Genomic DNA, 27,486 nt, shown 5'->3' with positions numbered 1-27,486 from the left:
ATCTTAAGCAATATATAAATTCCTTTTTTTTTTTTACCAATATATAAATTCTAATTACCTTTTATATATTGCAGTTATTTATTATTCCTTAGGTTCTGTGTGATTTTGATTTTCTACTATGTATGCAGTATAAAATGCTTCACCATACCTAGTCAGCATCTAATGATATATAGATTCACTTATATATTACTAGGTTAAAAAAAATTGAGCCATTGGAAGCATTTTAGCTGGAAAAACTGCATTTCCCCTACATCCTCTGATGTGTTCTCTTTATTAATTTCTTAGTAATCAAATGTGTGAATCATGTTCTTTATGTTCTTAATAATCCTTTAAATTATGTTTCTGTTGTTTAAAAAGTGAAACTAATCTAAAAGTCACAGATTTATGGTGATTTTAAATCTTTTGCATGTCAGTAAGGTGTATTTGGATCATAGAAAGGTAAAGGCTTAATCCTTGCCCAGGAAATTTTAATAATACAGCCCTTATTTAACAACTGTTGTTGACTATGAAATTTGACAGATAACTGCAACTGGAGCTCTACCCCATAAGAAGTAATACATGTTTAAGTTTAGAAAAATCTTGGGACTCCAGATAAATACTGGTGTAAAAGCCCTAGATGTGGCCATCAGCAATTAAATATCTTGGGCAAGTAATTTCTCTCCTGGGTTTCATTACCTTTAAATTGAGAGGGTTGAACTAGATAATTTCTCATATCTCTTCTACTCCTAAATTCTACAATTTTAGGGAGAAAATTCCCTTCAACATTCCTGGGATATATCTAATAGTCCCATATATTCTGAAACTTCCCTATTGACGCTAAAGAGGGATGGGGAAGGCTACAAGTAAGTATATCCTGTTTTTTCTAATCATTAATGCTTTGCCCATCAAAGAAAGGACAGTGATTAATGTTTACAGAACTTAGGCAGGGTTGGTCTTTTGTTTGTTTTGGGGCCACATTAACTGTTCAGGTTTTTAGACTCTGCACTCAGGAATTACTCCTGATTGGTGCAAGGCCTTTATCCACTGCACTATCTTTCTGGCCCTCATCATGGGGTTTTTTTGGTTTTTGTTTTTGTGGTTTGTTTAGAACTTTCTTCTGGCTTTGTGCTCAGGGATCACTGCTGGTGGGACTCGGGATCATGTGTGGTGCTGAGGATCAAACTCGGGGTGGCCACATAACAACTAAAGTACTTTACCCACAGTACTATCTTTTTGAATCCTATTTGTGACTTTTAACTTGGAGATTTAAGCCATTTCATACTCTCTACATCCTTCAACATTCCTTTTGGTGTATTTTAGTTATTATTTACTAGAAATGTTGATCCTTGGATCATTCCTTTCTCTATTTAAAAGAAAAATTTTAATTCCCTCTATTCATAGTAACTCAGTAAATGAGTGCAATATTGATACACAAAGATGTAAAGGGATGATAAGACTAGGATATATATACTTTTAAGTATAGCTCAAATTAGTGGAAATGGGCAGAGTTTAGGGATGTTTTAAATGGGTACTTTTCTAGGTTGTCCCTCATCATTTACTGGGATAAGAAAATATAAAACACATGAAATCACTATTGCAAATACACATTCTCTTACCACTTTACTTTTGAAGTAATCATCTTCAGTGTTGCTTCTAGTTGTGTATTGAAGCTGAGGGATTGAGTTTGTCAATTTAATTGACATGATGTGCTTTATTTACCCATATTTAAATGTGGGCCCAAAGTACAACACTATGAGGAAGATAAATGTATCTTCCCATGGAAGTCATTATTTGAACCAAGTTGTTTATTAATGACATTGTTGTAGAGTAGGTACTTGTGTCATATTTGTCTCGACAATTTCTTGACCATTTTTATAAATTATAAGCCATAGAATTTTTGTCTTGTTCCCTGACTCCTGTTTGTTTTCATAGGTTCTCTTTGTAAAGACTCCTTTTCTGGTCAAGTTTCTTCTTCATCACTCATGCCACTCACTCCATTCTGGACCCTTCTTCAGTCAAATGTGCCTGTACTCCAGCCTCCGTTACCACTGGAAATGCCGCCACCCCCACCTCCACCTCCAGATTCCCCTCCTCCTCCTCCACCACCACCACCTCCTCCTCCAGCAGAAGATGGAGAAATCCAGGAGGTAGAAATGGAGGATGAGGGAAGTGAGGAACCTCCTGCCCCAGGAACAGAGGAGGATACTCCATTAAAACCTTCAGTGCAAACCACAGTTGTAACTAGCCAGGTAAGGAATGCCATTTGGCATTAGAGGAACATTCGGAAACTGGAGCACAATTGACATATTTTATTTAAGTGGAGATGGTTTAATCAAGACTTTTAGCCAATGACTCGCATTTTTGTATTACAGAGTTCAGTTGATTCTACCATCTCCAGTTCTCCTTCTACTAAGGCAGTAAAGAGAAAAGCTGCAGAAATCAGTACTGCAGTGGTTCAAAGATCTGCTACCATTGGTAGTTCTCCAGTTCTCTACAGCCAGTCAGCTTTATCTGCAAGTAAGTGTCTTGATTAAAATGTATGATATCTTTTTGTTTCTTGAATTATAAGGTGAAGAAATCTTAAAGACTTTTCATTAAAAAACCCATTTATAAGCATTTCTTTAGGCTTAAAAAAAATCAGTTAACAGTTGGGCATCTTGCACTTTCAGATTGTTTTGTGCATTTATATGTCAGTAGTTTGTTGTTTGTTTTGTTTTTTTGTTTTTGAGTCACACCCAGCAGCGCTCAGGTGTTCCTCCCGGCTCTATGCTCAGAAATCGCCCCTGGCAGGCACAGGGGACCATATGGGATACCGGGATTCGAACCACTGTCCTTCTGCATGAAAGGCAAACGCCTTACCTTCATGCTATCTCTCCGGCCCCCAGTAGTTTGATATTCTTACTATTGCTAAGCTATTCAGAAATTGTTTTTAGTTTTTATTGTCTGGATTTGGAATGGTAACAGCAAACAGGATACTTACTTGCCTTGCATGTGGTTGACCTAGGTTCAGTACCACTGCCAAGTGTGGCCTTTCCCTCAAAATTTCCCCTTCCCTGTTATAGTGACCACATTACTTGTGGTGCTTCCAGAAGCTATGTATCTTGTGGCACCAAAGGTCCCAAATTGCCCTGGGAATGGGCTTCACCTGGGTATCAAAGAATCTTGTGTTTGCAGTTCATGTGTTCTATCACTGATCTATCCTAAGGACCACCATTCCCCATGAATATTTTGCTATTTTAAAAAAGGTTCTATTTTAGGGAAAAATAGTGTTGGAATCATTTTATAGGTGATCTAACCCCTAATCTCATTTTTTTTTCTTTTTCTTGTTTTTGGGTTTGTTACAATGTCTTTTATAGTTTTCATGTTATGTTTTTGTTAGGTCACCAGGCAACAGGGATTGGTCATGGGGCTGCTGGGATTGGACACCAGGCCATATCAGTTAGTCATCCAACAACAGGAATGGGTCATCAGCCCCGAGGAATGAGCCTCCAGTCAAATTACCTAGGACTGGCAGCAGCCCCTGCAATTATGAGTTACGCTGAATGTTCTGTCCCAATTGGAGTCACTACTTCGACTCTGCAGCCAATCCAAGCCAGGAGTGCTGTTCCTTCCACAGCCATTATAGAACCTCCACCACCGCCACCTCCACCTCCACCTCCTCCACCACCACCTGCTCCTAAAGTACCACCACCTGACAAGACAAAAAAGGGAAAGAAGGAAAAGGTATAGTATCTTGTTTGTTTGTTTGTTTGGGGACCACACCTGGCAACACTCAGGCATTATTCCTGGCTCTGTGCTCAGAAATAACTCCTGGCAGACTTGGAGAACCATATGGGATGCCAGGGATGGAACATGGGTCAGCCATGCTTTACCCACAGTGCTATTGCTTCAGTCTCTCTTTTTAAGTTTTCAACCAAAATATTTATTAAGATGTATGTGTAAAAGTTACTTTTGTTTTTTGTTTGTTTGGGAGCCATGTCTAGCAGCACTACTCCTGGCTCTGCACTTAGAAATCGCCCCTGGCAGGCTGGGGGACAATATGGGATACTGGGGATCAAAACCAGGTTGGACCTGGGTCAGCTATGTGCAAGGCAAATGTCCTTCTGCTGTACTATTGCTCCAACCCCTAAAAGTAACTTTCTTATCTTATTTTGAGTGGTTGTGGCCATATTCTTGCAAACAGCTGTTTTAAGCCACTACACCTGCCTTTGGACTCTTAAAACGGGGATATGGGGTTGTTTAGGGATACTTTGAGGATCTCATGTTTTCAAGGCCTTTATTCTGCTGTTGAGCTACACTCCCTTGCCTCAACAATATTTCCATCCTTTGCTGCTGATGTTGTGACTAGGAGGCCACTAGTGCCCATTTATTGCATTACTCACCATGCATAACACATGTTCTTGCTCTTTATTCAACTTGAATTTGTGGGTCTGATGGGCCTGTGATCAGGGGACATTAGAGTTGTACATGGAGATGCCAAGCACTGTCTGTGAGTATATATGCTTGTGTATGTGCTCTTCTGCTTGCTATCTCCTTTATTTGCTGTGGTGTTTGAAGAACAGTGAGCACATCCAATGGTATTTGGGGAATCACTCCCATTGGTGGTCAGGAAATGATTCAGTGTCCGGATCTAATCTGGTATCTCACATGCAAATCATGATCCCTTGCTCATACCTTCTGCTGGCACTTAAAAGATTATTAAAGACATCTGTTACAGTCTCCTCCCTTCCTTCCCTATACCTGCTGGTGCTAAGGGATTTTCCTGGCAAATCCATATGGAGCTGAGGAGTGAACTCAGCTAGGCAAGTGCCCTACCTTCTGTACTATTGCTTCAGCCTCCAGTTGCTTTTTTTTTTTTTTTTAGTTGCATTTTTTAAATTATTATTTCATTTTATTGAAACCCATTGTGATTTACAAAGTTCTTCATAGTTAGGTTTCAGACATAAAATGAATTGGGGCCAGTCAATCCCACCACCAGTGTCCACCAATGTTCCCAAAGTGCATCCCGTACCAGCTTGCCAGTATAACAAGCCCATTTTTTTATTTATTGGTTTTGAGCCATACCCAGTGGCGCTCAGGGGCTTTCCTGGCTCTGTGCTCAGAAATCACTCCTGGCAGCATGGGGGACTGTAGTATTAAATAATTAACGATGGTGGTGGATAAAGATGGATGGACACCGTGATTCGAACCAACCACCTTTGGTCCTGGATCGGCTGCTTGCAAGGCAAACACCGCTGTGCTATCTCATCTCTCCGGGCCCAGAGTTTGGTTTTCTTGATTTCATTGTTGTTGCCTTTGACTTGGGGTATTTAATTCTGTCCCTTTTTTGCTTTAAAAAAGTTTTTTTATCATACTTGAAATTTATTAAATTGTAGATATATATATATATGTGTGTGTGTGTGTGTGTGTATATATATATCCTTGTTCTTCATTAGAAATTTAGGCAGTTTGAAAGGGGGAAGGAGAGGAGAGGAAAAGAAAAAAAAAAGAAATTTAGGCAGTTTGGACTGTGATTCAAATAGTCTATTGTTTCTTCTTTCTTGTTTTCTTCTTTTTGGTTTTTGGGCCACACCCGGCGGTGCTCAGGGATTACTCCTGGCTGACTGCTCAGAAATAACTCCTGGCAGGCACGGGGGACCATATGGGACACCGGGATTCGAACCAACCACCTTTGGTCCTGGATCGACTGCTTGCAAGGCAAACACTGCTGTGCTATCTCATCTCTCCGGGCCCTTCTTTTTTTTTTTTTTTTTAATTTTTAGCTTGATTGTTTGGTTGGTTGTTGGGCTACACCCAGCAGTGCTCAGGGGTACCCCTGGCTATGCACTCAAAAATCGCCCCTGGTAGGCTGGGGACCATATGGGGTGCCGTGAATCAAACCAGGTCCCTGCCGGGTTGGCTGCATGCAATCAAACGCCCTACTGCTGTGCTATTTCTTTGACCCCTGTTTTCTTCTTCTAGCTCTGCATAATGGCTTTGTTGGCATATTAGGTGGTATCCTAAAAGGACTTATACACTTCACACTGTTTATGTGAAGTGTATCCCCTTTTTCCAGTGGGTAGGGGACAGAAGCCTCCAAGCATTTCTAAAGGGTCTTGGGAGCTGGGCCTAGTAATATTCTGCTGATTTGGAGGGTTTAGTACTAGGATCAAGTTGCTGTACTGTAAATACCTGAGCCACGCCCAATGATACTAAGGGTACCATGGGTGGAGACTGAATCAAAGTCTGACACATTCAAAGCATACGTTTCTGGTCTCTTGCACCTCTGAAGTCTCATTTTTATTTATTTATTTTACATTCACTTTTTTTTTTTTTTTTTTGGTTTTTGGGCCATACCCGGTGACACTCAGGGGTTACTCCTGGCTATGCGCTCAGAAGTCGCTCCTGGCTTGGGGGACCATATGGGACGCCGGGGGATCGAACTGCGGTCCGTCCTAGGCTAGCGCAGGCAAGGCAGGCACCTTACCTCCAGCGCCACCGCCCGGCCCTTATATTCACTTTTAAGTAATCTATTGTGGTTGAGGAGATAATTCATGTGCAGGAATATATAGCTAATAAAGGGAGATTTTAAAGGGCTGAGTCCCCAGGGACATGAGTGAAGGCAAATTGGTAAAAAAAAAAAATTTACCAGATAGCAAGGTGCTTACACAAGAGAGTAGAGTAGTAAGTTTGTGGTAAGTCATAGTACACAAGGCAGAGACCTCAGAGGGGGAAGTCTTATCCCACATAGGCCTTTTATCTTTTTTCGGCACCTCCCAGGGGATTGTTGGATAGGATGATTAAGTAAGACATTTTTTAGTATAATCTTGGAAACTTAGCTAATAGGTGAGGAGTGGAATATAGGTATGGAGACTCAGAACAGATCGATCCCCTAAAAGGGATATATCACTTTAAAAGCAAAGGGACCTCTATTAGAAACTCCTTTGTCAAATTGAAAAGACATTGCCTTGGGCTCATAAGAACACTTGCTAGAATATTGTAGGGGTGTGAGGAGTTAGTTATTGATTGGATGGTATTGGCATTTGTATTGAGGGCTTGGCTGAACTTTCTTTTTATTTGGTTTTTGGTTTTTGGGCCATACCTGGTAATGCTCAGGGGTTACTCCTGGCTATGCGCTCAGAAGTCGCTCCTGGCTTGGGGGACTATATGGGACACCGGGGGATCGAACCTCGGTCCGTCCTAGGCTAGCGCTGGCAAGGCAGACACCTTACCTCTCGCACCACCACAAGGGCCCCTGGCTGAACTTTCTGAATGGGATTGCTGTAAGACCCTGGCTCCCCTTTCTACCTGTTTTTGTTCTATTAAACTCTGACAGAAAAACCTGTCATTCCTGAGCTACAACAGGTGAAAGGATTGTTTGTTGCACATTTCTGGGCATGCTGAACTGATAGTTGCCTTGAGACCTTTAATACATGAACTAGGGCTAACATACCAGCACTTTTCATTTTCCTATGGGAATTTAAGTTTGACTGCTTTAGCTAGTAAGTTTTAAGCCCTGTGTTTGATCCCATGTATTTTATGACTCCCCTGAGCACTACTAGTGACTTCACCTAAAAAAGGTAAATCAGGCCTTAGTGATAGGACAGCAGGTAGCGAGCGCATTTGCCTTGCACACAGCTGACCATGTTCATTTTTCTAGCACCTTATGATAGCCAAACACCACCAGGAGTGATCCCTAGTGATCCAGGACAGCATACTGAGCACTGCCTGGTATGGCCCCAAATCAAATGAATATAGGTCAGAGTGATAGTATAAGTGGGTAGAGCACTTGTGCCTTGCACATGACTGACCTGGGACTGATCCCTGGCAACTTGTCTGGTTCTCCAAACCCACCAGGAGTGAGTCCTGACCATTGCCAGGTATGGTCCAAAAGGCAAAAAAGCAAAAATAATCAAATTGCCTATCATCACTGTTCATCCTTGATGTTGTACTTGTGAAGTTTTACTTTTTGTTTTGTTGTGTTTGGGGGCCACGCCCAGCAATGCTCAGGAGTTACTCCTGGCTCTGCTCTCAGAAGTTACTCCTGGTGGCATAAGGGACCATCAAACTCAGGTTCACCCCGGGTCGGCTGCATGAAGGCAAACGCCTTACCACTGTGCTATCTCTCCAGCCCCGAAGTTTTACTTTTTAATTTAAGGATCACATATTATGGTGCTTAGGGATTACACCTACCTCTATTCAAGGAACATTTGGGGGGTGGAGGTTAAACCTGGTCAGCCCCGTGCAAGACAAACTAAACCCCCTTATACTCTCTTATCTTTTCAGTTCTCCATTTCTCAGCCCTGTCTCTAAAAGTTCTTATTATTAGATTAAACTGAAGGTCTTATATAGTAGGCCCATTTCCTATTTTATATATTCCTTTGCTTTTGTTACAGACGAAGAAGAGCAAAACTAAAATGCCTTCTCTGGTAAAAAAGTGGCAGAGTATCCAGCGTGAGTTAGATGAAGAGGAGAACTCTAGTTCTAGTGAAGAGGACCGGGAATCGACTGCTCAGAAGCGTATTGAAGAATGGAAACAGCAACAGCTGGTCAGGTAATAGAAAGTAGGAATACCATAAATAATTTGAGTTGTTGTACCTTTTAAAAAATCTGTTGTTGTTAAATTCAAGGGTGGTGGTACAGTGGGTAAGCATGCAGCCAACCCGAGTTAAATCAAGCTAAATAACTGTGAATAGCAATTGGATCAAAGAGGAATTCATAAGAGACTTTAAAACAGAAATGAAGAAACCACCTACCAGAACTTGAAAAGATACTTGTCATGACTGAACGTCCATACAGATCAGAAAAATAGAAACCATACCAACTGTCTTTTTAAAATACAAAGCCACAAAATTGAAGCCACGTTACCAGAATCTGTGGGACACAGCAAAAGCAGTTATAGGTCGAAGATTTGTTTGTTTATAGTGCTCATACCCGTCAGCGCTCAGAGGTTACTCCTGGCAGACACAGGGGACCACTTGGGATGCCGGGATTTGAACCGCCGTCAGTCCTGGATTGGCTGCTTGTAAGGCAAGCACCCTACTGCTATGCTACAGCCCCATAAGTGGAAGATTTATAACTTAGTTGCACACCAAAAAAGGAAGGTCTCAAATCAACAAACTAACCTCGTACTTAAAAATTTGAAAAACAAAACAAAACTAGAAATGGAAAGCAAATAAGTCCTTAATAAAATAGAAGTCAGGAGATAATAAAAATTAAAGTGGGGACCGGCGCGGTGGCGCTAGAGGTAAGGTGCCTGCCTTGCCTGCGCTAGCCTTGGCCAGACCACAGTTCGATCACCCGGCATCCCATATAGTCCCCCAAGCCAGGAGCGATTTCTGAGCGCATAGCCAGGAGTAACCCCTGAGTGTCACTAGGTGTGGCCCAAAAACCAAATAATTAATGTGAAAATTAATGATAAAGAAAACAATACAAAATGTCAACAAAATCAGGAATCAGCTAGACTCACTAAGAAGAAAAGAAAAAAAAAATGAACAGGATCAGAGCGGCCACTCTAAGCTGTGCTTCCTGGCTCTGCACACACGGATCACTTCCGGCAGGTTCGGGAGACCATAAGCGGTGCCTTATTTAACCTGGGTCAATCAAGTACAGGGCAGACACCTTATCTAGTGTACTATCACTCTGGCCCACCAGAAAAATTCAGAGGTTACTCTGAACAACTTATTGCTACCAAGTTAGAGAACCTGAAAGAAAGGAAAGAATTCTCAAGATTAAACCAAGAGTTACCAGAAATTTTTAGTAGACCAATCTCATAAAGACGGGTCGGCGTGGTGGCGCTTAGAGGTAAGGTGTCTGCCTTGCCAGTGCTAGCCTAGGACGGACCGAGGTTTGATCCCCGATGTCCCATATGGTCCCCCAAGCCAGGAGCGACTTCGAAGTGCATAGCCAGGAGTAACACCCAAGCATCACCGGGTGTGGCCCAAAAACCTAAAAAAAAGAAAAAAAGACAGTGGGGGCTGAAGTGATAGCACAATGGTAGGGCATTTGTCTTGGGCACTCAACTGACCCAGGACCTGGGTTCGATCCCTGGTATCCCATATAGTCCCCCAAGCCAGGAGTGATTTCTGAGCGTATAGCATAAGTAACCCCTGAGAGTCATCAGTGTGGCCCAAAAACAAAAAAAAAGAAAGAATATACTTCGAGAGATTTAATGGCTATACATTATCATACTCAAATGAGAAAAAACCGAAAGTTTGCCGTACCCAAGATTAGGTACAAGGCAAGTATGTCAACTGTCACCAACAGTTTTGCAAGTCCTTATCACAGTATACAACAGTAAGACATGAAAAGGTATCAGAGGAATCCACTTGGAAACAAACTATCAATATTTGCAGAGAACCAGATACTATGCAGTGAAAATTCTTAAAACACTTCACCAAAATATTCCTAGAAATAAACTCGGACCAAAGATAGTATAGCTGGTATGAGGTACAGAGCTTGCCTTATACAAATTGGCCCAAGATCAATCCCCAGCATACTATAACTCTTGGAGCATTACCAACAGTTACTCCTCATCACAGAACCATTGGTGGATGTAGCCCAAAGACACAAAATAAACCCAATTCACTAAGATGGCTGGTTACAAAATAAACACACAAAATACCATGCCTCATTCCACGGCTGCCGAACTCTCCGCCCCCTCCTTCCATGATGCTCCGAAGACCGTTACTGATCCTCGAGTGAGGAGGCAAATCAAGATCAAAACTGGCGTGAAACGATTAGTCAAAGAAATGATTTGGAAGAAGCCAAGGATCATAAAATGCACGATCAGTAATACTAGATTCAGTGAGATTTGAAGCACGAAAACTTTCTGTACAAGGTGTTTGGTTTTTTTTTCATTTTTTTCTGGACTCCATCCCATAATTATTTTGAATGATGTGTTCAAGTAGTATGAGAATGTAATTCTTTAAAGCAGTTTTTTGTTTTTGTTTTTGGGCCACACCTGGCCTTGCTCAGGGGTTACTCCTGGCTGACTGCTCAGAAATAGCTCCTGGCAGGCACGGGGGACCATATGGGATACCGGGATTCGAACCAACCACCTTTGGTCCTGGATCAGCTGCTTGCAAGGCAAATGCCGCTCTGCTATCTTTCTGGGCCCTTATGCAGTTCTTTAATGTCAAATAAATGAATCTAAAAACAAAAAACAAACACAAAAATCTGGGGCTGGAGTGATAGAACAGCAGTAGGGCGTTTGCCTTGCAGACAGCTGCCCAGGACTGGATTTGATCCCCGGAGTCCCATATGGTCCACCCAAGCCAGTAGCGATTTCTGACCGCATAGCCAGGAGTAATCTGAGTGTCACCTGGTGTGGCCAAACAACAACAACAAAAATCTGTTGTTATTACTATACACAATGAACTAAAAAAATTTTAAAGATTATACCTTTTAAAATGATGTCCCAAACATTACCTAGAAATCCTCTTAGAAGGGAGATGAAAGACTTATATAGTGAAAAATATAACACATGGCTAAGGTACTCTGTAAATTTTGTGCAGTATCTATTAAAATTCAAAGACTTTTTCCAAAGACTTGGGATAAAACTATTAAAAATAAGCCTGGAGTGATACCAATACATTTCCGTTGTGTACAGCCAATCTGGGGGTGATTCTCGGCATCCCATATGGTCCCCTGAACACTTCTTGAATAACCCCTGAGCATCGCCAGGTATGGCCCATAAATACATTCTACTAATACTAATAATGTATGAAGCCATAAGGCTCCAAATAGGGCCCGGAGAGATAGCACAGCGGCGTTTGCCTTGCAAGCAGCCGAACCAGGACCTAAGGTGGTTGGTTCGAATCCTGGTGTCCCATATGGTTCCCCATGCCTGCCAGGAGCTATTTCTGAGCAGACAGCCAGGAGTAACCCCTGAGCACCGCCGGGTGTGGGCCCCCCCCCAAAAAAAAAAAAAAAAAGGCTCCAAATAGCCTGAGCTATTCAAAGAGAACAAAAAGAATGGAAGGCATTGTATCCCCCAAATTTGAAGTATGCTACAAATCTGGGTGACAGCTCTGCAGACCAATGGAACAGAAATGATAGTGCTGTGTTTAAACTCTAGTGTTTATGGTCAGCTAATCTATGAAAATGGTGTTGAGTATATGAGATAGAGCAAAGAAAATATCTTCAGTGGATGTTTTTGGAAATTGTATAGCTACATGTAAAAAGTTAAGTGGTCCAGAGCAATATAACAGGCACAATATACAAGCAGTTCTTGCATTTTTCCAACCGAGACTCAATTCCCAGGACCCATGTGTTCCCCATAGTCCCTCCAGGAGTGAAACCTGAGCACCACTGGCTGTGGCCCCAAAATGAAAAAAACTTAAAATAAAATTAAAATCGTATTTTATAATCATTTCCAAAAATAGTGGATTAAAGAAAGATCTCTAAAGTTATTTAAGAACCCAAATTTGTCAAAATAAGTAAGAACTCTTCAGTAAATTGACCACAAATGTGTCTTCAATGAGATAATCACAGTAGCAAGTCACCAGGAGTGCTCCCTGGATGTAAAACCAACAATAAGATCTGAGCACTCGGGGCCGGGCGGTGGCGCTGGAGGTAAGGTGCCTGCCTTGCCTGCGCTAGCCCAGGACGGACCGCGGTTCGATCCCCCGGCGTCCCATATGGTCCCCCAAGCCAGGAGCGACTTCTGAGCGCATAGCCAGGAGTAACCCCTGAGCGTCACCGGGTGTGGCCCAAAAACCAAAAAAAAAAAAAAAAAAAAAGATCTGAGCACTCTTGAGGTGTGACTCAGAGGTCAAAAAGAAAAATTTTAAGGAAAAGGAAAGGAATTTGATGCCTTTGTGTGTGTGTGTGTGTTTGTGTAAATGTCCAGTAAGAGCCTGGATTTGATCTCAGCATCACTTATAGTCCTCTGAGCATCGATAGGAGTGATCACTTAGTGCAGAGTCAGAAGTAAGTCCTGAGTATAGCTCCCCTCCAAGAAAAAAAAAAAAAAAACCTAACAACCAGTAAACAAAAATAATATGACAGAACTTAACAAGACTAAGGGGATGGCTCAGTATCACGGAACTTAAATTTAAAGCCCAACATTCATGGCTTTTCTGTAGCACTAATTGGGTTCCACTGGGCAAGAGTAGGCTCAAATTGGTAGACCTAAGCATTGAACTTCAACCCTGTTTGCCAATTATGAATCAGCCCCTGGGTCTGAACACTGCTAAGGAGGGCCCCTACCTTAAAATAAAAAATAACTCAGTTGTTGGGGTGGGGGGTGTTACTGACAATGCTCAGGTTACTCTGGGCTTTGCATTCGAGGAATCACAACTAAAGGGAAAGCACAACAAAGAGATAGCACAACAGTAGGGCATATTTTGCCTTGCAGCTGATCCAGGACAGACAGTGATTCAAATCCCAGCATCTTGTTTCATCCCCTGTGCCTGCCAGTAGTAACCCCTGAGCCTTGCCGGGTGTGACCCAAAAACCAAGAAAAAGAATCACAACTGATCATGCTCAGGGGACCATATGGGATGCTGGGGATTGAACCAGGATTGGCTACTAGCAAGGCAAGCACCTTTTCCACTGTACTATTGTTCTGGCCCATATACTGCTCTCACGCTAGCCCCAAAAATGAGTTTTATAATAAAAATGATTAGAATGATCAAAAAGTGGCTAAAGAAACTTTGGTTCATATACATAATGGAATACTATGCAGCCATCTGGAGAGATGGAGTCATGAAATTTTCTTACTCATGGATGGGCATGGAACCTATTATGCTGAGTGAGTCAGAGGGAGAGCGACAGATACAGAATAGTCTTCAGCTCTGGGATTTAAGAAAAATAAAAGATAATATTGTAATACAGAGACAATAGAGATGAGGGCTGGAAGGACCAGCTCACAATATGAAGCAGTTAGGAAAATAACTACCCTAACAACTATTATGACAATGATGAGTGAGAGTACAATTCCTGTCTTGATTACAGGCAGGGAGAGGAGGGAGATGGGGGCATTGATGGGAGTGTTTTACTGGTGAAAGGGGGGGTGTTCTTTTGACTGAAACCCAACTACAACCATGTCTTTAATCATGCTTATTATATATTGGGGGAGTGGGCCATACCCGGTGATGCTCAGGAGTTACTCCTGGCTATGCGCTCAGAAATCGCCCCTGGCTTGGGGGACCTTATGGGATGCCAGCGGATCTAACCACGGTCCATCTTAGGCTAGTTCAAGCAAGGCAAACATCTTACCACTTGCGCCACTACTCTGGCCCCATTAAATATACTTAAAAAAAAAGAAAATAGTGAAGAAAAGAAATAAAATGTAAATATTTTTTAAAATGGTTAAAAAATTAGAATCATAAAATCTAAACTTGTATTTTCCCTACTGTCTACGCCTTTTTTATTGTTTGGTGATAGCTTAGATACACATTTGATTGTTTTTTTGGATACTTCAGAGTTTAGTTTCCTTTCATTATACTTTATTTGGCACGCGGCTATCCCAAACCAGCAGTCTGGGGGACTACGGATGGGGTGGTACCATGGAAAGACAAGGCACTTTATTGTGCAGTTATCCTAGGAACCCTGTTTTTTTTTTTTTTTGTTTTGTTTTGTTTTGTTTTGTTTTTGGTTTTTGGGCCACACCCTGTGACGCTCAGGGGTTACTCCTGGCTATGCGCTCAGAAGTTGCTCCTGGCTTCTTGGGGGACCATATGGGACGCCAGGGGATCGAACCTCGGTCCGTCCTAGGCTAGCGCAGGCAAGGCAGGCACCTTACCTCCAGCGCCACCGCCCGGCCCCTCTAGGAACCCTGTTGCAAGTCTTTTCAAGTTTGGTTTATAATCTTTGGGAAAATATATCTCAGTACAGTTAGGGATTTTTCTCATTAATTCTTCCTTCATAATTAGAATCTATTGTGCTATTCAAGACATGTCTTTTTACGAAAGTTAGAACTGAGAATCTCAAAGTCATTAGGTCCAGAGGTTTCTGATGTTATATTGCCGATTAAATCTGTCTTAAGGGTCTAAAACTCCTACAGAGTGAGAAAAATTTAAAGGTATTTTTTATTAAAAACTAATGTCAGGGTCAGAGCAATAGCACAATGGTAGAGCACTTGCCTTGCACTATCAGCCTGAGTTCAATTCCATGTGGTCCACGAACACGCTAAGGGACTAGAGCTATTATTATAGTACAGCAGGTAATGTGTTTGCCTGAGTTTGGTCCCCTGAGCCCACCAGGAACAATTCCTAAGTGCAGAGCCAGGAGTAACCTCTGAGCATTACCAAGTGTGGCTTCAAAACTAAGAAAAATAAAAATAGATGTACACTTGGTACAGTAGTGCTGTTGGTAAGGTGCTTTCCTTGCAGATGGCTGACCTGGGTTTGATCTCTGGCACCCCATGTAAGAACTCAATTCCTACTCCCCCCACCTCGCAGCAAATCTGAAGAGTGCAGAGGGAGTAGTGCTAAGACTAGAGATTCTGTTGTGTGCTGGAGTTCCCAGGCTTGGTTCTCTGCTCCTTGCAGTCTTCTTGTACTGTTGAAAAGCATTAATTATAGTCCTGGGTGGTGATGGATGGAGGGGCCTTTCTCTGCTGGCCCTGGCCATGCACATGCAACTCCAGCTAGCAGGTGTGAGGGTTCAGGGTAGCCTCGAGGAAAAGACATCAATCAGGTTTCAGGACACATGAAGCTTTATTCAAGGCCCTACTCACCATGTGTGGCTCCTGTACTTAAACCTTTTACACTGGCTCCATAGTCAGCCCTGCACTTAAACTTGTCTCATAACTCTATCCTGCCAGCACTCCTCCTTCTCTCTTCCTTAATCTCTCTTAATCCACCACCCCCCATCCTCTCTCAATCCCCTTCCTGCCCCTGAGGCAGTCCTTTTGTTACCTACCAAGGACCCCTCACAGAAATGGGCTGGGCTTACTTACCCTCAGGTAAGTTTAAGGCGGAAGATGGGGGTAGGGTTTCATTGTACCACAGATTGAGTACAAAAAAGGAAAAATTTGAAGGTACTTCAAGCAGTTTTGTGAACATAAATGAAATCTTGGTGTTTTATTTGTGTTTTCACTAAGGATTTTTGCTTGAGAATGAAATTCTCTCTCTCTCTCTCTCTCTCTCTCTCTCTCTCTCTCTCTCTCTCTCTCTCTCTCTCGCTCTCGCTCTCTCTCTTGTTTTTGTTTTTGTTTTTATGGGCCACATCTGGCAGTGCTCTGGGTTTACTCCTGGCTCTGCACTCAGGAATCACTCCTGTGCTTGGGAACATAGGGGATTCTGGGAATCGAACTTGGGTTAGCTGTGTATGCAAGGCAAGCACCCTACCTACCCTCTGTGCCCTGAGAATGAAATGCTTTCATTCTTTTACTTTGCACTAAAATAACCTGTATTTTGTTTTTGCAGTGGCATGGCAGAAAGGAATGCTAATTTTGAAGCCCTTCCTGAAGATTGGCGAGCAAGACTAAAGAGAAGAAAAATGACACCAAACAGTTAAATTTTCCCCCTAGTTTATGTTCAGTTCAGAGTCTTAACCAGTTTTACTTGTCAATAAACTATAAATGTTACTAGGGAGAACATAAGAGCTTCCTGGATAAGAACTTTCACATTTTGTGAAATGTAAGTTTTGTTTTGCTGAAAGATAAGATGATGGAGTGCTTTGGCCTGGCTGCCTTGATTCTCACTGGCCAGCTCAGCGGTTCCTGTCTGTTACGCTCAGCAGTTTGAACAGCTGTCTAGTAGTGACACCTCGGGGAATGAGTGACCAAAAATTCTTGCTTTCACTAGAGCTTTTTAAATTCTTAATATGGCACCCTCATTAACTTCTCCGAAACAAGTGCAATTAAGGCAGCTTTGCATTTGACCGTGTTTTACGGGTTATCAGGATCTCTTGCTGACCTCTTCGCCATCCCAGAAGTGCTGAGGTATGGCACTTTGTTCACCTTGTGCCCACCCAGGGGCCACCTCTGTCTTATCTCACCAGTTCTAGAACAAACAGCTCAGACCTTTCACACAGTGGAATAGTTGACATTTGGTGGACAAGAGCAGCAACTAGCACTCAGACAGAGCCTTGAGTCTCTCCTCTTGTATGTGGCTGTGAATGTAAGCCATTTTATGTATTGATGTCTCCATTGTCTTACCTTACCCCTAGATCCACCTCCCTTCTATGTGTGAATGTATTCTCCATAAAATTCCAGTATTTAAAAAGCAGTTTACTGTTCTGAATTTTCTATTATATCACAATCAGGTAAAAGTCACTTTAAACTGAAGAAAAGGCAAATTGTATTTTAAAACTCTTTGTATTTCTCCAGTTTCTGACCATGTAAATTTGTATATATTCACTAATAAAGCTTTTTTTATACTTCTTATTTGTTTTTACTTTTCTATAGCTGTTATTAGTAAACGATTATGTAATGACTTTCTGCCTCCCAGTCCCGTCGTTTGAGGCTCACATTCTGCTTGTGCTTTCAGGTGTGCAAGAGGTCTCATTTATTGACCATGCAACAATATACATGGCTTTTTAGTTGTGCTTGCTGTAGTCTCACTTCTTGTGATGCTATGTCTGGCAGATTTCTTATGTAGAAATCAATAGGGTACTTAGGTTCACTGCAGGAATTTGACCTCAAGATTGTATTTGCTGGGCACAGCGGTGTTTGCCTTGCAAGCAGCCGATCCAGGACCTAAGGTGGTTGGTTCGAATCCTGGTGTCCCATATGGTCCCCAGGAGTAACCCCTGAGCACTGCTGGGTGTGGCCCAAAAACCAAAAAAAAAAAAATTGTATTTGCAGTGCTATGCATTTTAAATATTCATTTTGCTGCTCCTTGGGGACCCCCAAGACTTTTGGTGGGAGGGAGCCACACTGCAGCGCTCAGGGATCCACGTGGTGTCAAATTTTTTCATTTAGGAGCCACACCCAGACGAGGACTAATTCCTTTTTCTGCTATTTGGGAGGATAAGGGTAGGGGGTGTGGTTCATGAGGCGCTAGCCGCCCTACCTGCTGTACTATCTCTGACCCGTTAAAAATCTTGGTTTGATCATTGGAAAGGACAATGTTTGAGTTTCTCCAGATTTTTTTGGTTTTTTTTTTTTTTGGGGGGGGGGGAGTCACACCCGGCAGCGCTCAGGGGTTATTCCTGGCTCTATGCTCAGAAATCGCCCCCAGCAGGCTTGGGGGACCATAGGGATTCGAACCACCGTCCTTGTGCTTACAAGGCAAACGCCTTACCTCCATGCTTTCTCTCCGGTCCCAATGTTTGGTTTTAACGCACTTTCTTTTTGAGGGGATGATGGTTTGGAGTTTATACCCGGTGGCTCAGGGGTTACTCCTGTATTTGTGCTCAGAAACTACCACTGGGCAGGCTCAGGGGACCATGTGGGATCACGAGGATCAAACTTTTCAGTTCTATCTCTGGGGATGTAATAGAAAGAGAAGGAGGTCAGAAGAAGTGAGCTCGCTTGGGCTGGCCAGACTAGCTTGGGAGGCGTCATTCAGGCATCAGTATACTTAGTACTCATGAGTCCTTTGGAAGTTGGGTTGCAAATACCGAGTTAAAGGGAAGAAACTTGCAACCTCCAGAGTTCCCCATAGGAACCGCAGGGCCTCCCCGGAAGTGCCCGTCCGTCCCGCCCCTCCACTTCCGCCCGCGTTGCTAGGCGACCGGGGTCCGCGCAGGAAGCGGTGGCGGCTGAGCGAGCGGGCGGGCGGCCGGGGTGCGCCTCTGCACCTGCAGTGCGGGGGAGAGACCTCCCGCCGAGCAAGCCCTGCTGCCCCGAGGGCGTGCACACCCCTCCCCTCAGCCCCAGGAGTCTGTGGGCCTTTGGGAAACCGCCCTTCGTTCGCCACCGCACCCTGGACTCCGTTTTCGGGGGGCCCCGGCTTGGCTTGGCTTTCCACTAGGGGTTCCTCCCTCCCTTTCGCGGAGACCCGCTGGGCTTCTCTCCCCGAGGGAAGCAGCATGAGGCCCGCTCGGGGCCCGGCTCGCGGGGAAGCAATGGCTGGGAGCCACCCCGGCCCTCGCTCCTCAGGTGGGCTTCTCTTGGGGTGCTTCCCCAGGCCGGCCCTGGCTTGTCTAAAATGAGGGGAGTCGGCCAGAAGGAGCAGGGCGGGCAGAGTGGAAATATGGGGGGTCCATGAAGGGCTAACACCGCCCCCCCAAAAGCTTGTCTCACTTGCCATGCTGTGTGTTTCCAGCCTCTCCGCAGTAAACCCGCTGTTTTGGAAAATCGGGGAGACCTTGGGGCCCAGGGGGCTCGCACCACTGAATCAGGGACTTTGGCTGGACCATGCGACAGTAACATGTTCTCAGCACTGGAAAAAGAGCTAAAGCCGGAGGTTAGTACCAGCCTCGCCCCAGGACCAGGACCGCCCCCCCACAAAGCTAAGGAATCCGAAGGTGGACCCATCCCCAAGATTAAATTCGGGGGGCCCCGGAGAGATAGCACAGAGGTAGGGCGTTTGCCTTACAAGCAGCTGATCCAGGACAGGCGGTGGTTCGAATCCTGACATCCCATATGAGGTCCTCCAAGCCTGCCAGGGAGCAAATTGATTTCTGAGAGCAGAGCCAGGAGTAAACCCCTGAGCTGGGTGTGACCCCAAAAAATAAAACAAAACAAAAACAAAGATTAAATTCGGGCTGGGAATTGCCTTCCGTTTTGCGGGAGGAGTTAAATTTAGGGGACTCCCTGGTGAACCAGGCCTTCCTTGCCTTGCAGACCCGGTCTGACCCCTACGAAGACTTCATGTTCCATCACCTCCGCTACTATGGCTACTTTAAAGGTAACCGCCGCTCCTCCCCTTGCTCTGGCGCTCAGGAAGGTGAGTGGCTCAGCAGAGGAGATTCCTGGCCCCAGACCCACCCGCAGTACAAATCCTGCAAATCATTTTCTTTTTCCCACCCATGTGCCGCTTCACCAGGTCTGCGTGGCCTTGTACCAGTAATACCAGGTGCCACCAGATGGCATCCAGATCTATTCTGTATCTTGGTCTTCTCACCTTATTGAAGGGTTCTTGAAGCGCTTGCTTATATAACTTTAGAACTAATTGACCCTGGGGCTGGATAGTATAGACTATAGACAGATAGTGGTTTGAATCCCGGATCCCATAAGTTTCCCCCCCCCAGTTTGCCAGGGGCGATTTCTGAGCACAGAGCCAGGAGTGACCCCTGAGCACCACCCAGTGTGCCCCCCCAAAAAAAAAGTTAGAAATTATTTGAGGGGCTGGAGTGTTAGAGCAGCAAGTAACACATTTGTTTGCCTTGCAAGCGAGTGCAGAGTGAACCCTGAGCAACACTGGGTGTGTCCCCAAAATAACAAAAACAAAAAATAAAAATAATTTGGGGGTAAGTACAGTTCCCAGTATCACATATGATCTCCTCACATCTGCTAGGAGTAATCCCTGAGCATTGCTGGGTGTGACCCCAAAACAACAAACTATTTGGAATGTTTGTGTGACTGGAGAGAGGGGCTTAAGGGGTTACACACAGCCAACCCTAAGTTCAACCCCCAATACTTTTTTTTCTTTTTGGTTTTCTGGGCCATACCTGGTGACACTCAGGGATCACGCCTGGCTATGTGGTTAGAAATCACCCGTTTTGGGGAACTATATGGGACACCGGTGATTGAACCGCAATCGGTTCTAGGTTAGCACGTGCAAGGCAAATGCTGTACTGCCTGTGCCATCGCTCTGGCCCCAGCCCGCAATACTTTTCAATAGAGTCTCAAACCCAATTTATGAGTATAATCTAGCTGTATATTTATTTAACTCTTTAGTATTTACAATTTACAATTGTGTGTGTGTCTGTGTGATGCCAGAGAGGAAACTTATACCTTTAATATGCAAGGCAAGAGTTCTTACTTACTCTTGCTTACAAATACAGAAATTTATTTTTTTTTTATGTTATTATATAAGGTATCCTGGGACCTTGCATGCAGCCGACCCAAGTTTGATCCCTGGTACCCTTGGTGGTCCAAACCAGGAGTGAACCCTGAGTCAGACCAGGAGTAAGACTTGAGCACCACCAGGAATGCCTCCTACCACCACCACCACCCCCACACACACACGTATTATTTTGCTGGGGGGGGTCCACACCTGGCAGTGCTCAAGGGTTACTTCTGACTCTACGCTCAGAAATCGCTCCTGGCAGGCATGGGGGACCATATGGGATGCCAGGATTCAAACCACCATCCTTCTGCATGCAAGGCAAACACCCTACCTTCATTCTATCTCTCTGGCCCCAAGAAAAGTATTCTTTATAAATTTTGATTCTTTTTTTTTTTTTTTTTTTTTTTTGGTTTTTGGGCCACACCAGTGACACTTAAAGGTTATTCCTATGAGCTCAGAAATTGCTTTTAGCTCGGGGACCATATGGAATGCCAGGGATCAAACCGAGTTCTGTCCTGGGTCAGCCGCATGCAAGGCAAATACCCTACTGCTGTGCTATCGCTTCGACCCCAAATTTTGATAGTCTTTTTTTTTTTTAATTTTGATTTTTTTTTGTTTTTGTTTTTTTGGGCCACACCCGGCATTGCTCAGGGGTTACTCCTGGCTGTCTGCTCAGAAATAGCTCCTGGCAGGCACGGGGGACCATATGGGACACCGGGATTCGAACCAACCACCTTTGGTCCTGGATCGGCTGTTTGCAAGGCAAACGCCGCTGTGCTATCTCTCCGGGCCCTAATTTTGATTTTTTAATGTTCCTGGTATTTAGAAATTAAGCGTTTGCTTTGGTTGTTTTACTATCTATGTGTCTCACTTTTCTAATTTTAGTGATTTGGCTGGTAACCTACCAGTGGTTCCACCTGGCCTGGTACTCAAGGGTCATTCAACTCATGGTGGTGGTCAAGGGAGTACCATGTGATACTAGAGACCAAATCTGGGCTTCCTGCATTAAAAGACTTTGCATCAGAAGGTTGAGAGTGTCTCTGACATTGCATGTTTTTTAGATCTCTTTTGGGGCTAGAGCAATAATATTCAGCGGGTAGGGTGTTAGCCGTGCATGACACTGACCCCAGTTTCTCCTCCGGTGTTTCATATGGTCCTGCGAGCACCACTAGGCATTATCTCTGAGTGGCCCAAAATCCAATCCATCAGCCTCTTTTTTTTTGGGGGGGGGGGTTTAAACCCTGAACCTTATCATGTAAAACTATGTGCTTTACTACTAAACTAGTAGTAGTAACTCATTCTTTTTAACTAAAACCAGTTTCAGCAGAGTACAAAGCTGCTTTTGGTCCCATTCTGAGGACCCACCTTCACTTAGCAAGGGCTCTCTGAAGGTTCCCTGGGAATTGGCAGATGTTTTGATGTTGTAAGCCTTTTTTCTTTTGTTTTTGGACCATACCCAGAGTTGCTCAGGGCTTACTCTTGTTTGTGCACTCAGAGATGATTCCAGCTAGGGATTGAACCTAGGTCAGCCATATGCAAGGTAAATGCCCTACCTACTGTACTATCATTCTGGCTCCTTATTCTTTTCTTTTTTTGGGGGGGAGGGAGGTAGTCACATCAGCAGCACTGAGGGGTTACTCCTGGCTCTATGCTCAGAAATTGCTCAGGGGACCATATCGGATGGCGGGATTCGAAACACTATCCTTCTGCATGCAAGGCAAAGGCCTTACCTCCATGCTATCTCTCTGGCTCCCTCCTTTTTCCTTTTTGTTGTTTTTTTTGGGGGGTCACACCTGGCAGGCTCAGGGACCATATGGGATACTGGTACTCAAACCATCATCCTTCTGCATGCAAGGCAAATGCCCCACCTTTATGCTATTTATCTGGCCCCTGCTTTTTCTTTTTTTTTTTTGGGGGGGGGTAGTGAGGGCTGCCTCTGTGGCCAAGTGTTCAGGGAACATATGTGGTCCTGGGACCTTGTGCCTCCTGCTTGTAAAGCATGTGCCCAACCATTGAGCTGTCTTTCCATCCGAAACCCCCCCCCCTTTCTTTTCTTTTTTTTTTTTTTTTGGTTTTTGGGCCACACCTGGCGGTGCTCAGGGGTGACTCCTGGCTGTCTGCTCAGAAATAGCTCCTGGCAGGCACGGGGAGGCCATATGGGACACCGGGATTCGAACCAACCACCTTTGGTCCTGGATCGGCTGCTTGCAAGGCAAACGCCACTGTGCTATCTCTCCGCCCCCCCCCCCTTTATTTTCAATAAAGCCACCATACTTTTCAAGTCCCTCATTGTAAAATGCAGAACATGGTCTTAATGCATGTAAGTTGGAAAGTAGGAACTCTTTGAATGATAGCTTGTATATATTATAAAGACCAGTTTAGGGAGCAGAGGGAGACAATGAAAGTTTTATCAAGGACTCAAGAGATAGTATAGCAGGTACTTTGTACTTTGTACCCTTGCCTTGCACACTGTCAATTTCTAGTTTCAATCCTCTTTATCCTATATTGGTCCCCCAAGGACTACCAGAAATGATTCCTGAGTGCAGAATCACAAATAACTCCTGATCATTGCCACGTATGGCCCCAAAATTTAAAAAAATATATAGTTTCAGTTTTGATGATCAGTATATCTCAGTAATAAACTTCCTGCAATTTTGACTAAATTACTTCTCAGATCAGAAACGCAGTTTGCCAAACTCTACAAGGAATCAGCCTGTTTGGAAGAACAATTCTCGACACCTCTTGAATAGTTCTTTAGGAGAAGGAAGTGACTTGATATCATCAGACCACCTGAGAAAGGAGCCACTGCTTTGTGAGTAATTATATGTGACCCCAGAAACCTCAATGCCTTGAGCCATACATATACCGTATGAATGAAGCCAAGGAATTTCTGATGTCACACACTCAGAAATATTCTCTCGACGGTAGGGAGTTTGCCTTGCATGCGGCAGACCCAGGATGGACCTGAGTTCAATCCCCAGTGTCCCATATGGTCCCCCAAGCCAGGAGGGATTTCTGAGCGCGTAGCCAAGAGTAACCCCTGAGCATCACCGGGTGTGGCCCAAAAGCCAAAAAGCTGTGTTTGGGATTGTTGTATATGAAAATATTTCCATAAGATTATCCTTTGCCTGTTGTCCCACCTTGACCTTCCAGTGGGGGGCGCTGTTGAGAGCCAAATAAATAGCTTGGGTGCCAGGCGTTCGGGGTCTTTTGCCAGAGTTGGCTGGCTGGCTCAAGGTGTGTTTTGGAGCTAGCAGCAGACTGATAAAGGAGTCTTTTCGCCCAATCTTTTATTCCGTAACCCTCCTGTCTGTGTGAATTATTTGCTGCGGATAAATATTACCAAGATTTCCCCCCAAAAGGGGACAAGAGGATGGGAATCAATTTCTCATTCTGGGAGCTCTTTGTGGATTCACAAACAACCAATAAAGAAGTAAATGGGACCCAACAGGGATTATCAATTTCAATTCAAATATACTACATTGTGAATGATCTTTTCTACATTTTTTGTTCTTTTTTGTTTGTTTGTTTGTTTTTGTTTTTGGGTCACACCCAGCAGCGCTCAGGGGTTACTCCTGGCTCCACGCTCAGAAATCACTCCTGGCAGGCTCAGGGGACCATATGGGATGCCAGGATTCGAACCACTGACCTTCTGCATGAAAGGCAAACGCCTTACCTCCATGCTATCTTTCAGGCCCTGCCAGGAGTGATTTTTGAGCAGGGAGCCAGGAGCAACCCCTGAGCACTGCTGGGTGTGACCCAAAACAAAACAAAGAGTACTAGAAACCAATTCCAGCTAGCATGAGCAAAAATTATTTTTCACAAGGCTGGAGAGATAGGACATGGATAAGGCATTGATTGGCCTTGCATGCAGCTGACCTGGGTCAATCCCTAGAACCCCATATGGTCCTGTGAGCATGACCAGAAGTAAACGTTGAGCACAACTGGGTGTGTACACTCCCCACAATACTATTTTTCACTAAGGCACAGAACAGAAAAGGAATTGAATTTCTCTCTCAACACCTAACTAATCAAGCAACACTATTCTCACTTTTCTCCATCTTCCCCATGAGCATCACTAGATGTGACCCAAAAGCTTAAAAAAAATAAAAAGACTGAAAATAAAAGAAAGCATATGGAGAAAGAGGGCTCCAGGAGGGTGCCTGGACCACTAGTGAGGAAAGGACTGAGCACACTTGACGTTTCCCCTCTCTGAGGTCACATAGCAGTTACTACGTGTGGAAGGGACATGTCTAAGAGAGAAAGGTGACTCCAGCCTGGGCTGGAAACTGGCCCTGCTTGGAGCCTGAGAGACCTGCTCCCTGTGAAGGCCTAGTGGTCCCCAATCACACCCAGGGCCACCAACTTCGCTTCAGTCAGCATAGCAGGAGATGCGCTAAAGACAAAGAATCTCTCTGACTCCTAGGCACCTCTGAGTCCAGAGAGCCCCACTTCCCAGGTCGAGCAACCTAGGTCTCAGACTTAATCTTAGTCAGGTTAGTTCCCCAGTGTCACCATCAGCTGCTTCTGCTGCTGCTCCAAACTTGCCCAGTGAGCCTCATAGTGTCAATCTCTGTACAGAGGGCTCCTGAGAGCTGCTGCAGCTCCATCCGCCACAGTTCCTCTATAAGGAGGACTCACTCAAAGTCTTGGCTTGTAACCAGATACCTCATTAACTGAACAGCCCCCCAAAGCTAGTTCTGGTGGGCCACCAACCAAACTGCCAATCTAACCCAAGTTGGGCCAATCCAGAGTCCCTGCCTGCTCCTTCATCTTTCTCTTCTCAGAAACGGTGCAGAGCAGTTACACCAAGAAGGCATCTTGCAGACTACTGGGCAGCCTTGTGGTTCTGCCAGGTTCATGGAACCAGCTCATGGGAGCCTGCACATGCTTTCACAGAACCTCACTGTTCTTGTTCATTTGTTTTGACTTTTTTTTTTTACATCCTGCAGTGTAAGGGCTTGTTTCTGACAAAGGTCAGGGGACTCTAAGCAATGCCTGCGCTGTTTCATGTGCAAGGCCAGTGATTGATCCCTGTACTGTCTTTCAGACACTTTCCATGTAAACTTTCTCATCTCTCTCTACTAAAACCTTTAGCTAACATGCCATTTGCTGCAGGCTTTTTATTTCCTTACCATTTTGTTTCATTTGTTTTAGTTTGAGGGACCACACCTAGCTGTTCTCAGTACTTATTCCTGGCTCTACTGTCAGGGGTCACTCCTGGTGGGTTCTGGGGACCATATGGGGTGTCAGGGATTGAACCTAAGTCAGCCTAGTCCAAGGCAGTGCCTACAAGCAATACTATCTCTTTGCTGCCCCCCTATTTTTGGAGGGTGGAGGGAAAATTACACTCAGTAGTGCTTAAGGTTTAGTCCTGGCTCTGTACTGGGAGATTATTCCCAGCAGCGCTCAGGAGACCTGGGATACTAGGGGTTAAATTTAAGTCAGCCATATGCAAGACAATGCCCTACCCACTGTACTATCTCTCTGGTCCCTGTGTAGCCTTTGTATCTTTTTTTTTCTTTTTGGTTTTTGGGCCATACCCAGTGACATTCAGGGGTTATTTCTGGCTATGCACTCAGAAATCGCTCCTGGCTTGGGGGACCATATGGGACACCAGGGATTGAATTGCGGTCCATTCTAGGCTAGCGCAGGCAAGGCAGACGCCTTACTGCTTATGCCACCACACCGGCCCCTGTATCATTTTAATTGAGGAAAAAGAAATTTTTGCCCAGCAGTTGGTAGTTGGTAGTTGGAGAGCTTGTGCCACAGTAGATGGTTGCAGGTTCTATGCTCAGCTCTGTACAGGGGGTCTCTCCTGGTAGTGCTGTGGTGCTGTTGGCTGCATGCAAGGCAAGCACCTCAATCCCTTTACTTTCTCTTCAGCCCATAGATGGCAAACATTTTAGAAGCCTGGAATGCTCAGCTTGCCTTGCAACTTTGAGGTCAGTGGGGTCGAGAGTTTGATCCCCATTCCCACCCCCTACATTCTCAAGCTGTTTGGGATTCCTGGCAACACACGGTGTGTGTGATCCTTGGCAAGTATGGCAGCTCAGTGAGCTGCCTAGCCAAGTACAAACCCCAGTAAACCCCACAGCCAAAAAGGTTCTGTAGGGGCTGAAGAAGGCACAGAAGGGGGCCGGCGAGGTGGCACTAGAGGTAAGGTGTCTGCCTTGCGAGCGCTAGCCAAGGAAGGACATCCCAAGCCAGGGGCGATTTCTGAGCGCTTAGCCAGGAGTAACCCCTGAGTGTCAAACGGGTGTGGCCCGGAAAAAAAAAAAAGAAAAGAAGAAGGCGCAGAAGGATAAGCTCATACCCAGTATGTAGGAGGGAGGTCTCGAGTTCCATCTTCAGCAATGCTGGGACAATCCTGGGATCTCTTCAACACTACCTGGCTAAGATTGCAATAATGAAAAGATCCTCCTCCAAACTGTGAGCACCACAATTAAGTGTGCAATCCTTGGAGAACACTATAGCCAAGGTGTGTGATCCTCAGTGAGCACAACTAAATTGTGCTGCATGGCAACCAAGCATGTGACCTCCGGTCATCAGAGAAACTACAATAACAAGGGAAGGGGAAAAGAAAGAACTAAAGGAAAAAAATATCAAAACTTGTAGAGTGCCAGAGATATAGTCCAGTGGATAAGGCATTTACTTGCCTTTTATATGATTGACC

The 27,486-nt window shown here is 44.5% G+C and overlaps 2 protein-coding genes across 2 annotated transcripts in view; both read left to right on the top strand.

The window, feature by feature from the left end:
• FNBP4 (formin binding protein 4) overlaps positions 1-17,296 on the top strand; it is a 50,677-nt gene extending 33,381 nt beyond the window's left edge. Inside the window, exons 13-17 of the mRNA XM_049779587.1 lie at positions 1,912-2,228; positions 2,352-2,496; positions 3,359-3,702; positions 8,355-8,512; positions 16,335-17,296. Of these exons, the coding sequence (XP_049635544.1) occupies positions 1,912-2,228; positions 2,352-2,496; positions 3,359-3,702; positions 8,355-8,512; positions 16,335-16,425 (1,055 nt within the window). The 3' untranslated portion in view covers positions 16,426-17,296. The remainder of the gene's footprint in view (positions 1-1,911; positions 2,229-2,351; positions 2,497-3,358; positions 3,703-8,354; positions 8,513-16,334) is intronic.
• Positions 17,297-19,187: 1,891 nt separating this feature from the next.
• The window catches only part of AGBL2 (AGBL carboxypeptidase 2), a 48,474-nt gene continuing 40,175 nt past the window's right edge, over positions 19,188-27,486 (top strand). The window contains exons 1-3 of the mRNA XM_049779978.1: positions 19,188-19,262; positions 19,643-19,706; positions 23,485-23,622. Coding sequence (XP_049635935.1) covers positions 19,227-19,262; positions 19,643-19,706; positions 23,485-23,622 — 238 coding nt within the window. The 5' untranslated portion in view covers positions 19,188-19,226. The remainder of the gene's footprint in view (positions 19,263-19,642; positions 19,707-23,484; positions 23,623-27,486) is intronic.

This window comes from Suncus etruscus, chromosome 9 (assembly GCF_024139225.1).
Source record: "Suncus etruscus isolate mSunEtr1 chromosome 9, mSunEtr1.pri.cur, whole genome shotgun sequence".
NCBI classification, from domain to species: Eukaryota; Metazoa; Chordata; class Mammalia; order Eulipotyphla; family Soricidae; genus Suncus; species Suncus etruscus.
This window is presented reverse-complemented; position numbering and strand designations above follow the sequence as displayed.